The 12,553-nt window shown below is 44.8% G+C and overlaps 1 protein-coding gene across 1 annotated transcript in view; it reads right to left on the bottom strand.

Moving 5' to 3' along the window:
* IMPA2 (inositol monophosphatase 2) overlaps positions 1-12,553 on the bottom strand; it is a gene marked incomplete at its 5' end in the record, with an annotated part of 66,375 nt that overhangs the window by 12,041 nt on the left and 41,781 nt on the right. Inside the window, 2 exons of the mRNA XM_014582316.1 lie at positions 10,320-10,428; positions 12,441-12,486. Of these exons, the coding sequence (XP_014437802.1) occupies positions 10,320-10,428; positions 12,441-12,486 (155 nt within the window). The remainder of the gene's footprint in view (positions 1-10,319; positions 10,429-12,440; positions 12,487-12,553) is intronic.

Genomic DNA, 12,553 nt, shown 5'->3' with positions numbered 1-12,553 from the left:
CTATGGGCACAAATTGTTTTTGTTTTTTTTTCTTTTTTTGGAGAGATTTTTGCTATAGGGTGTGTGCCTCAGAGAGACAGAGAGACAGAAAGCGAGAAATCACCCCCCAGGGGAGATGGCCACGCTGCAATTCCTTCTCCTCCATTCTCCTTTCGGGATCTTGGGCACGCACGCGTGCCTGGTGTGTGTTTAAGCCGCCGGGTCCGGGACTTAAACCATGGTCGACTACATGGGAGACCAGTAACATAGCCATTACGCTAACTGCTGGTCCCACAAACTGGTTTTTTAAATGTACAATTGTAAGATTAAGTGCGAATTATAAAATTATAAACATATCTCAACTCTTTTACTTCTTATACACCATTAACCATTTGAAGGCATCCAGATTCCACATGGCCAAGTGTGGTTTGAATCCTGGCCCTGGAGGCTTGAAAAACATGCTAGGTGCATGTGTATGCATGCCAAAAACCTTAACAGGTTGGAGAAATGGAGGCGAAGAATTGTGGCATGACCATATCCCATTGGGGTACTTCCTTCTGCTCTCTCTCTCTCTGTTTCTCTGACTCTTTCTCTCTCTGGTGAGCATGTGTTCCCTCTGGCAATTGGAAAAAATAAAAACATAGCAATTATACCTATAAGATATATGCAAACCTCCAAACACAAGAGTGTGAGGGTAAACCTCTAACAGCTTCAAGACCCTGTGGCATCAGCCTGTCCAGGAGGAGAAAGTGGAACGCACTGAGCATCTACTGACCTGGGAACAGCAAACTTGAAATCTCCATAGCAATCACTGTCTGAAAGCCACTGTAGGTCCCTGGTATAGGCATGGGGAGGTCTGAGGGGATGGAGATGCTCAGACCCTGTGATCTCTCATAACTGGCTTCTCCTGAAAGGACAGGTCTAAAATCACTAGGCAGGGATAACAGGGGCAAAGGAAAGGGAAGGCCCAGATAAGAGTAAAGGAACAGGGAAACCAAAAAAGACAAGACTGTTTTTGAATACTTCATACAATCAACAGCGGGGGGAGCTCTGGAGCCATGAAACTATAAAACGACCCTAAACCAGCACACATCTCCAAACTCTCAAAGTTTAGAAATACAAATTTCAAATAAAAATAGGTAACTAGAAAGAATCATGGCTGAATTCCAAACACAATTATCATAGGGGAAAAAAAGGAATAAACAGCAGAATAACATCTCTACAGTTGATAAAAGAATTCCAAAAGATTTGTCCACAAAATACAAGTAGCAAGACCAGAAGATAGCGTAGTGGTTACGTCGCTGGACTTCCACATGGCTGACTACAGTTCGAGTCCCAGACTTGATGGCTTGAAATACAGGGTGCTCGTGCACCCATGCCCAAGATTCCAGGAAGACGATAGAGGAGAAGGGATTGGGGCTGCCCATCCTGGTGAATGACTTCTCACTTTCCCTCTCTCTGTCTCTAGAGCACATGCACCGTAAGATAAAAACCTCTTAAAACAAAACAAAACAAACAAAAGTAGCTCATGTAAAAGAAATAAAAAATAGATGAAACAACACTGCAACTCAAACTTAGAGGTCACAGAACTTAGAAAAAAATCGAAAATATTTCAGAAAAGAAATGAAGTAAAAGGAACACAAAAATGAATAAACCATAGATTGTGCTTCTTTATAAGAAACAGGGTGAAAAAAAAATTTGAGTAAAAAAAGTGATAGAAAAGCTAAGGCTATAAGAAAAAGTGACTGTTGGGAACCAGCAGTTAGTGTAATGGCTTTGTCGCTGGACTCCCACGTAGTCGACCGCGGTTCGCGTCCCAGACCCGGTGGCTTAAAACTCACGCCGGGCGCGTGTGTGTGCGTGCCCAAGATCCCGAGAGGAGAATGGAGGAGAAGGGATTGCGGCGTGACCAACCCCTCTGGGGGGTGATTTCTCGCTTTCTGTCTCTCTGTCTCTGTCTGTCTGGCGAGCACACACGCCCTATGGCAAAAACTTCTCCAAAAAAAAAAAAAAGAAAAAGTGACAGTTGAAGGTAAGCAGGGAAGACCCAACACACATGACTTCCAGAAGACAAAAAAGAAAAAAAAAAAAAAGAAGCAGCATAATTTGGAAATGAATAAATAAATAAAAATTGTTAGTTAAGAAAACGCTAAAAATAAAGACAGAAAAGGACTGGAAATCACATACTGAAAGGACAAACCATGTACCTAGCAAAACCAACTAGGAAGAAACCACATTGAGTTATACCCTAACAAAATGATAGTTGACCCTTGAACAATGTGGGGATTAGGGGCACCAAACCCTCACACAGTTAAAAAATCCAGAAATAACATACCCCTCCCCCACCCCGGGAACGTGCACTCACCAGAGTGACAGAGAGAAAAAGGGAGAAAGAGAAAGCACCCTCCCCCCCCAGTGGGGCAGGTCACACTGCAATTCCTTCTCCATTTCTTTACCCTGTCAGGATTTGGGGCATGCATGCACATGTAAATGGCATGTTTTTCAAGCTGTCTGGTCTGGGATTCAAACTCGATGACAGTGTGAGATCAGGCTGCCTCAACCACTGGGACACAGGCAGGCCCTCGTGTCTAACTTTTGACGTCACCAAAAACTTAACTACCAAAGCCTACTACTGAGTGGAGGTCTTACTGATAACATTACACAGTTATCATAACACACTGATAACATAGTTGATTAATATATTTGGTATGTTATTTGTATTGTGTCTTCTCACAATAAAGTACACTAGAGAAAAGGAAACGTTAAGAAAATGCTAAGGGAAATACATTTACAGTACTGTACTGTATTTCTCACTCTCTTTTTTCTTCAGTCATGACAGAGTATGTGTGCACATGTAAGAGTGAGAGTGAGACAGTGCGGAGAACCCGCCACAAGACCGGCCGTACCATGATCTCCTTCTTCCAGGGTTAGTCGCACAGGTGTGCCTGGTGTTTCAGCCAGACCAGGCAGGAGATTTGTACCAAGGGCACAGTTTGGGATCTAGCTTCCCTTAAGCAGAGCATTAGCAGTGAGCCGCAGCAATGGACTATGTATTTTCCAATATCTTTATTGAGAAAAATCTGCTTATAAGTGGGCTTGTGCAATTCGAACCCATCTTGTTCAAGGATCAACTGTTCTGTACTCTAAAGAAATAGAAAACAATGCCTTTGGGCATTCAGGTCAAAAAAAAAAAATTCAAGTCCCTTATAAAGGGAAAGAAAATCAAACTGTCTTCAAGCTTTTCAATAACATGCTTATGCTAGAAGAAAACACAGATAATTTAAGATATTCAAGACAACAAAATGTGAGTCACGGGTTTTATTACCAGAAAGATGGACTTCCAAGTATAAAGGCCACTGATAAACTGCAGGGAACATGTAATAACTCAGGAAATATGAGATTCTTTCAGGAGTCTATGAAGTTGCCATTTTCATAATAATGCTAAGATATTCTTTTTTTTCTTTTTAGATTTTTGCCTTAGGGTGTGTGCACTTGCTGGAGACAGAGAGAGGCAGTGAGAGGGAAAGTGAGAAATCACTCCCTGGGATGGCCATGCCGCAGTCGCTTCTCTACTCTCGTCCTGCGATTTAGGGCATGCATGCACACATGCCTGGTGTGATTTTCAGGCTTCCACCTCTGGGACTCAAACCATGGACAGTCACATGGGAGTCCAGCACCTTAACCACCACACCACCTGCTGGCCTCAGTGCTGAGATATTCTTTGCCTTCTTCACTCTGTTTATTAACGTTTCCACTGATGATACTAAAAGTGGTGATAACAGACGCCATACCTCCACAGCTCGGCAATGGGACACCCTGCAGTAGCAGTCACTGTGGCTGTCACTGCTGTACATGCAAAGTGGGGAGAATGTCAGGTTTATTTAAGAATAATGGAGTGGGCCAGCCAGTGGTATGGAGGTTAAGGTGGCTGGATCCCACATGGTCAACTGAACAGTTCCAATCCTGGACCTGGCAGCTTGAAAAATACACGTGGTTCATGTGAGTGCATGCCCAAAATCCCAAAAAGAGGAAGTAATGGGAAAGGGACTGCACCCCTGGGAGGGGTGCTTTCTTACTTCTCTCTCTCTCGGTTCTTTCTGACGAGCACATTCCCCTCTGGCAAAAGAAATAATAGCAATATTGAAGCTGTAAAAATTATTGATTGCAGGGGCCAGCAAGTGGCGTGGTGGTTAAGGCACTGGATCTCACATGGTCAACCACAATTTGAGTCCAAGACCTGAGGCTTCAAACTCACACGGGCTAAGCATGCATACATGTTCAAAATCCCAGGAGCAGAAAGGAGGAGAAGGGATTGTGGTGTGGCCATCCTCCCTGCAGGGTGATATCTTCCCTCTCACAATCTCTCTCTGTCTCTCCAGTGAGTGAGGGCACATTTCCTATGGCAAAACTTTAAAAAAAAATTATTGCTTGCATTAAATCTTGAACCCTAACTAGATGTCTTATCAAAATTCTCTGGGATAAGATAAGAAGTACATCAAGAGAATTTAGACAAACTAAAAGGTACTTCAAAAAGTTAATGGAAAATAGAATTAAAGTAAAAGTTAATTCTGGTGCAAAAAATTTTGAAATTTATGCATGGCTTTTCTTGTAACATGCATTATCCATGAATAGTGTGAAGACTCCCTCATAGTTAGTTAAACTATGGCATTTGGAAGACATTTCCTTGAAGAAAAAAAAGTGAATCTATCATTTTAAGAGTCAAGGTTGCCAATGATAAAATACAAGATTTCAAGTGGAAATTGGAATTTGGGAAAACTTGTTCTACCACTGTAAGCTTGACACCTTCCCAACACATAAAAACTTTTTCTGATAAAAGTAGTGGTATTAGTGAATACAACTTTTTTTTCTGTATTTTATAATGATGTATGTCAACCGAGCTGAAAATTTGAGTGAACCTAGTTTCCAAAAGACTAATGCATAATGTTACAAAAATCATTCCTGGGCAAAAGATCCACCGAAGTACAAGACAGTCAATGGATTCCCTTCCCTGCCCTGCCCTGTCTTACCCTACCCTGCCCTTCCTTTCCCTTCTCTCTCTCTCTCTCTCTTTTAGAGAGATTTTCCCTATAGAGTGCATGTGCTTGCTGGAAAGAGAGACAGAAAATTAGAAATCACCCCCCACCCCAGGGGGAATGGCCACATTACAATCCTTTCTCCTCTAGTTTCCTCTTGGTATCTTGGGCATGCACACACATGTGCCCAGCGTGAGTGTCAAGCCTCCGGGTCTGGGACTAGAACTGCTGTTGGTCATGCTGGAGTCTAGCAACATAACCATTATGCTATCTGCTGGTTGCCAGTCCAGGGGATTTCAACAGAACTGAGTATTGAAAGATTCACTGCTATGATATTAAATTTCCATTACAGCTAACCTTTAAGAAACAACAACTTGTTGAGTTTAGGTTTAGTATCAAAGAAGAATATCCTCAATTACCTAAGAAATCAATGAAAACACTCCCTTCTTTCTCAACTACATGTCCGTGGTCGGATTCTCTTCACACATCAAAGCGATAAATTACAACAGATTGAATACTGACACAGATAATGTGATTCCAGTTAAGTCAGACATTCAGAGATCTGAAAAAAATACAAAATGATGCCACTCTCTTGACTACAAATTTTTTGTTTCAGGAAATATGATTATTTTCCATCAAAATACATTATTCATGTCAAGATATAATGAGTTTTTCATTAAAAATGAATAAATAGTTTCAAGATTTCTTAAGTTTAAACATCTAATATAGAAACATCGATAGAGGCCCAACCTCAGTAGCTTAGTCAGTGGCCTGAGCTGCAGTGCTGGCAGCCACACATCTGATCTTGAGTTTGGGTCCCTGGCCAGGTAGAGCTGAAATATGCAGGGTGCATGCACATGCCCCAATCCTGATGGGCTGGAGGGCTGGGAGAAGCAGATCACGACATGATGAGACCATGTGGAGGGTGTGTCTCTCTCACGCACACAGATGCACTCTCTATCATGAACAAGATGAACTGTTTTTGAAATTCAAAGATCCACAGATATCTCAATAGCTGTTTGGGGAGTCTAAATGGGTTGGTCCTGAGATCACAAGGCTAGAGAAATCAGAAAATGCACTTCACACAGTAGGAAGAGAAGGGGATGTAGTCATGAATGAGATTCATAAACATCAGTATGAACTCAGGACGAATTTATTTATTAAGTTAATTTTATTATTATTATTTTTTAAAAGTTGCTATAGGGCGCTTGCTGGAGAGACAGAGAGAGGGAAGGTGAGAAAGCATCCCAGTAGGAGGGAGAGTCAAACTGCAGTCCCTTCTCTTCTCAGGATTTTAGGCACGCCCATACACATGCCGGGCCTGTCCTTTAAGCTGCCAGGTCTGGGACTCGAACTGCACAGTCGGCCATGTAGGACCCAACCACTCTACCACTACGCCTCTGCTTAGCCCCATTTATTTATTTTTAACTGCCAGTGGGTGTGTGTACTTGCCAGACAGAGACAGAGATGGGGCAGAGGTGACAGAGGGAGAGGAAAAAACACCCCCAACAGGGCATGGCCATACTGCAATCCCTTCTCCACTTCTCCATCCTGTTGGAATTCTGGGCATACATGCACACACACTTAGCCTATTTTTTAAGCTGCTGGGCCTGAGACTGAACCTCAGTCAGTTGTGTGGGTTTTGCCTCCCTGAACCTCAGGGCAGACCCTGAATTTGATATTAAAAAGTTCTGTGCCTGAAAATGCCTAGCAACAAAGACTGTCCCAGGAGCAGTAATTACCACAAGTTCTAGTCCAAGGCTCTGGAAGGTGTTCTTTTTATTATTATTTTTAATTGCCAGAGAGTGTGCATGCACCATGGGGGGAGAGGAAGGAGCTGGGGAAAGAAAGCAACCCCCCATGGGGTATAGTCATGCTGCCATTCTTTTTCCTTCATTTTTCCATCCCGTTAGGATGTTGGGCACACATGCATACATGCCCGGCCTGATTTTCAAGCCATTGGTAGCTGGGAATCAAGCCTGGGTTAGACACATGGGATCCAGCTCCCTATGCATTGTGTTATCACTGTACCCTGGGGCCAACCCTGAAGACCATTTTCTATAAGATGAGATAACTGAACTCTGACTTGTTATTAAATAGTTTTGTAGCTTTATTTCTTTTACTTCTTCCATGAGAGAGAAACAGAAGTAGGCTCCTCCACAGGTGCCCACCACACCATGATCCCCCTCGCTCCTCTAGCCAGCCATGATCATGAGCATGCACATGTGTGTGCTGGAGTTTCAGTCAACCCAGGATCAGAACCCTGGTCTTCCTTGTGGCTCCAACGCTCTGAGTGCTGCGCCATTGTATGCTGCCATAGCTGGATCTTTTCTTTCTTTTTTTTTTTTCTTTTTTTTGAGAAGTTTTTGCTATAGGGCCTTGTGCTCACCAGAAAGACAGAGAGAGACAGAAAGTAAGAAAGCACCCCCCGAAGGGATGGCCACACCACAATCCCTTCTCCTCCATTCTCCTTTCAGGATCTTGGGCACGCATACACACACGCCCGGCGTGAGTTTAAGCCACTGGGTCCGGGACTCAAAATACGGTCGACTGCATGGGAGTCCAGCGACATAGCCATTATGCCAACTGCTGGTTCCCATAGCTGGGTTTTGAATCTTTGAAGAATAATTAATTTTGGGTGGGGAGTGATACTGGTATTATGAATCTGTTTTTTAAGTAACTGGTCTGTATATTTCAGAGATACACACATAATATTGGCTAGAAAGTGATATGCCATCTGGGCCTTGAATCGTGAGTTGGGTTGGGGTACAGGTAAGCAGGACTGGCTGTGAGCTGGTAGGACGGGGCACAGGGGTTCAGTGTACATGTTCTGTCTTCTTTCTCTGGATCTGACATTTTGCATGGTGGGATTTGAAGAAAAAGCTATAATGAAATTCTGCCGCCATATAATCCTTTACCTCTATTCAGTGAAGTTTTTTTTTTTTTTTTTAATGGTGAATTAAAGACATTCTGGAAAGGTGTAATAGGAATAAGAAAGGGGAGGGAAAAGAAAGCACAGAGGGAAAGGTGAGTGGCAGTTCCTCTCAGAAATGCATCCTAAGTTCGATGATATGTCAGAACGTGATTAATCTTGTGCAAAGACCCAAGTTTCTTTGATGCTGGCTCTCCTTTGGATACTATGTCCCAGGTACTATGCTGGAACTTAATATACTTAATATGATTTAATTCTCACAGTTACTATCATCATCTCCATTCTGAACATAAGAACTGAGGTTCAGAGAGGCTGCCAAAGTCACAAGGTTGAGGAGGTGGCATCATCAGGATCATTTAAAAAAAAAAAAATTTTTTTTTTGTTAGAGGGTGTGTGCACTCACCAGAGAGAGAGAAAGTGAGAAATCATCACCCCCCCAGGGGGATGATCATGCCGTAACCCCTTCTCTTCTTGGTATTTTTATACACGTATGCACATGCATCCAGCATGATTTTCAAGCCTCCAGGTCTAGGACTTGAACCATGCAATAGGCCATGTGGGATCCAGCACCTTAACCTCCATGCCTCCTGCTGGTCCAGGAGGATCCGAATCAGGATCTGAAATCAGGGCTGCATGGCATCCTGAGAGTCTGTGCTGCCAACAAGTACGCACTATCACGTCTTCTAGGAATCCAGTCACCCAGACGGAAGAAAACGACCAGGTCGGAAACCACACACTGGACTTCGTAAGTCAGAATGCCTCAAGTCACACATGTGCCGTGGAACACAAGCACTTGGAGAGACGTAAGAACCATAGCATGGCTGTGCACAGAGGGGCGGGGAGGACAGGGTTTGAGTGAAGAACCCTGTGGGATGGGGCTTCTGTCCTTCTATTGAGTCATGAAGTGCCTACAGGGCCAGACACAGTGGTGACCACACACAGTCCCTGGTGGACTGACATTAGCCAGTGCATGAGCAAGCAGGCCTCTGAGCCCCACCAAGGGCATGCACGGCATGAAGGAGCCACACTGGCAGCCAAGCAGGAAGCCAAGTGTGTGTGAATGGGGTTTAGTGTTAGAATCAAATGAAATCTAGAGCAAAGGTCACCTGGGCAGGTTTAATAACATGCTTCCTCACCACTGTGTTACACAATTAGGCCTGAGTGGTTGCTTCTTGGCATGCAAAGCTGGAATTAACACTACTCTATATGCAGCCAAACAAAACACTCTGAGAGTGGAGAGATGAGGGAGGCTGGAAGCCGTCCTGACACCTCTCCGCCTTCTGAAGCACTGACTGCTTAGTCCATCCTGCTGGATCTCCCTTCAAGTTCCCTGCTCAGGACTCTCCTGGCCTCTGTGGAAGCCAGCTCTTCTCTCTATGTCCTGTCTGTTCCATTCTTCATGTAGTGGTGGGCCACCTCCTAACAGGTCAGATCTGCAACAGGTCCCACTGTGCTGGACAGGCAGGTGCACAGGCTCACTATGGTACACACTGGAGTGGAAGGAGGACACGCCTGATTCCTCTGAGGCCATCCAGGCACGTAGGCACCAGTCAGGGAGGAAGAGATGGTGGAATAAATAGAGGATAATGAAATCATCTCCTTGCCCAGCTGCTTCTAGCCTGGGACCCTTCCTTCTCTTTATCTGCCTGACCTTTTTCTGTCCTCGACAGGACCTGTCCCACGATGCAAGGAAATATCACTAGCTTAATCAATGCAGGAGAGAGGCCAAAAAAAGTTGTGAAAAACCAAACTGGCAAGTTGTTAATGACAGGCAGTTCCAGGCAGTTTGCGTGTAACAGTGGCCCTGTTCTAAAAGCTACTGGATGTCCTTGATGTTCTGCTTTATGGAAAATAAGGGCAGCCACAGTCACAGTGGTAGGGCTAAGGTGCACAGAAATGCCACTCACCCAACTCATGCCCATGGCTGTCCTCCTCACAGAAACTGAGGCCAACTGTGGCTAGTCTACACTGAGGGACCCGTACGCTGCACCTGGGCACAGCACCCAGGGCACATCAGGCATGCCTGGGCACTTGGAGGGCCAGTGTGTACTTCTGACTGTCTCTGGCCTTGGACAAGACACCATCCCACTAGAAGCCAAACCCTAACTGGAGCCTGGATTTCTTTTGGCCTTAAAGATGAAAGATGTACGTGCAAAATGGAATGAGACTATTTAAAGCTCCTGGCCACATTAACAACATTAAGATCCAGAACTGGCTCCATTTCCAGGTCATCAGGGACAGAATGTCTCTAAGAAGAGATGGAACCGACGGCAGGCAATTTCCCCCATGTTCCCACATGACGGTGACATGTGTGGCATTTCCCACTGTCACTTCTCCATCTGAAATGGACTGAGACGAGCTGCAGGGAGCCCTACCTGTCTCCCCAGACACCCGCAGCCGCTGGCCATTACAGAAGGCGCCGCGCCCCCTCCGGCCTGTGTACAGCCGCTCCTCTGTGCAGTGGTAAATCACTCCGAATTCGAGCTGCGGGGTGCAGAGGTGGGACAGAAAACACACAGTTCACTATTAGACATGGATGACCATGGAGCCATTCAACGGTGACAGCTGCTCTGAGTGTTAGGACAGTGCTGTGACAAGGTGACTTCCAAAGTTTTGAAAATTACTTTCCAAAACAGGATGGAAAAAAAAATTAGTGTCTTGATTTAAAACTAAACCTAGACACAAAAGCAAACTTTTACATAAAAGAGCTATATTAAGACTATATTGAGACTAATAAAATTATTTTTAAAATTAACATCATAATCAAGCATTAGTAACCAGAAGTTACTGAAAAAGCATAATTTTTATGAAGTCTCTTTCTTTTTTAAACTGGAAAAAAAAAGCTGCTTGTGACACTAATCAAATTTCATAACGAATCCTCAAACTTGCTGATGTGTGAAGAATTAAGAATGCGTCTATACAGCCAGCAGACTCACAGGACCCCAAGGAAATCCCAGAAGAGAGGAGGGATTCACGGAAGAGAGACGCATCCTCAGCAGCCTCTCTGTCCTAATCAGGTGACAAAGCATCTGTGACAGACTTCCAATGAGAGGTCAATGTGAAAAGTGATGCAACCTCACAGCCACGTGCTTTGTCACCTCCCTGGCAGCACCTTTTCTTCAACCCTTCACTATTGGGGCTAATAGGAGCAAGTATGCTAGACCTGGGGGTCAGCCAAGTATTCACCTCTCTAGGAAATAAAAAAAGATCCAGGACAAATGCCTTAGGAAAGTCTTCGCCAGCCTGGGGTGAGCTCAACTACACTGGAATGGATGCCTCAGCCTACAGAAAGAGGTATTTCTAGAGTAAGGTGGTGGTGGGGGGAGGGTCATACAGTCTCCAGTTTTTGAGACTGCGGCCTTCTAGTAATACTAAGTACCTCCCCTTTCCAGTACCCTGGCTTTAAGAGGATTCCCAAATCCAGATCAATCCTCAAATTGTGCTGGTCTCTAAGGTTTATGGTGGTGGGCCCCAGGAACAAGAGAAATGTCCTCATCCTGCACTCCAGGGATGGAGTGGATGGGGGAGACTGTCTTTAATAAGGACCCCACCACAAGCTGAGGACACAGAACAGTCACAAGCAGACCCCTAGGTGGGCTGAGGACCTGGCCGGCCTTCAGGGAGCCCCGTCTCACCGTCACTGGGAAGATGCCGGTCGTGAGCATCAACCCCTGAGGACTGCCCATCCTCCCATGGTCACTGGTCTCAGTGACGTTTAACAGAGAAACAAGCAAGTTATGAAGTCCTTATCCAAATTCCTGTATTAAAATTCTTACTTATCTTCAACTTCAGTCCTCTGAGATGGGTATAAACTTTTCTAAGCTTCCATGCTGGGCCATCTGTGCTAAGCTCAAGGATTAAGATGAACAAAGACTGTAGTAGAGGAGGGCTGCTACTGAGAAGCACTGAGCTTCTAGCCCTATTTAAACAGAACTGTCATAACTACCAAGAAATTAAGGCTCTCCAAAGCATTATGGCTTGAATTGATTAATAAAGTTTAAACGTTGACCACGTGCCTCTCACAAAGGTCCCATGATAATGCTTAGTTCAGAAGGTCTCTGGGAACCCTGAAAGAACCGCTTTCTCATCCTAATGGCCAGAGGGAGATAAAGATGAATTAATAGAATATTGAGATTAAAAACGCTCTCCAAAAATAGGAGCTCCTTTTAGTTTGTGATGAGATCACACGCTCTAGGGGTCAGCTGGACGCTAACTGGATGGTTGCTCAGGGTCTCCCCTTCCACGGCAGCTGTACAAAAAGGCCTCAGTGGAAATGAGGACAGCCACCGTGGAGGTGAGGGCTGACCACAGAGCCCTGAACCTACATGCCCCGAACCAGTCGGCACTTGTTATTTTCTCAATTTGAAAAACACATACTTCGATTTACTAGTCATGATTCAGGCACAGGGCAAAGAGCAAAACGGGAGGGCAGAGGAGGAAGCCAAAAAGGAAGGTTGATTTAAGGAACCCCCGGGGACCTGAGCCACGTGCTGTACCTCTTGGTGAACAGCAAATCCAATGCTAACCGCCACAGTTGGGAATCTGTAAAGGAAAACAGAACGGTTTACACTCGGAAACAGGCATGGACGAGGTGCTGCGAGGACGGGGG

This window comes from Tupaia chinensis, unplaced genomic scaffold (assembly GCF_000334495.1).
Source record: "Tupaia chinensis unplaced genomic scaffold, TupChi_1.0 Scaffold143584_1, whole genome shotgun sequence".
NCBI lineage: Eukaryota > Metazoa > Chordata > Mammalia > Scandentia > Tupaiidae > Tupaia > Tupaia belangeri.
The sequence above is the reverse complement of the archived record's forward strand: the minus strand, read 5'-3'. Positions and strand labels throughout refer to the sequence as shown.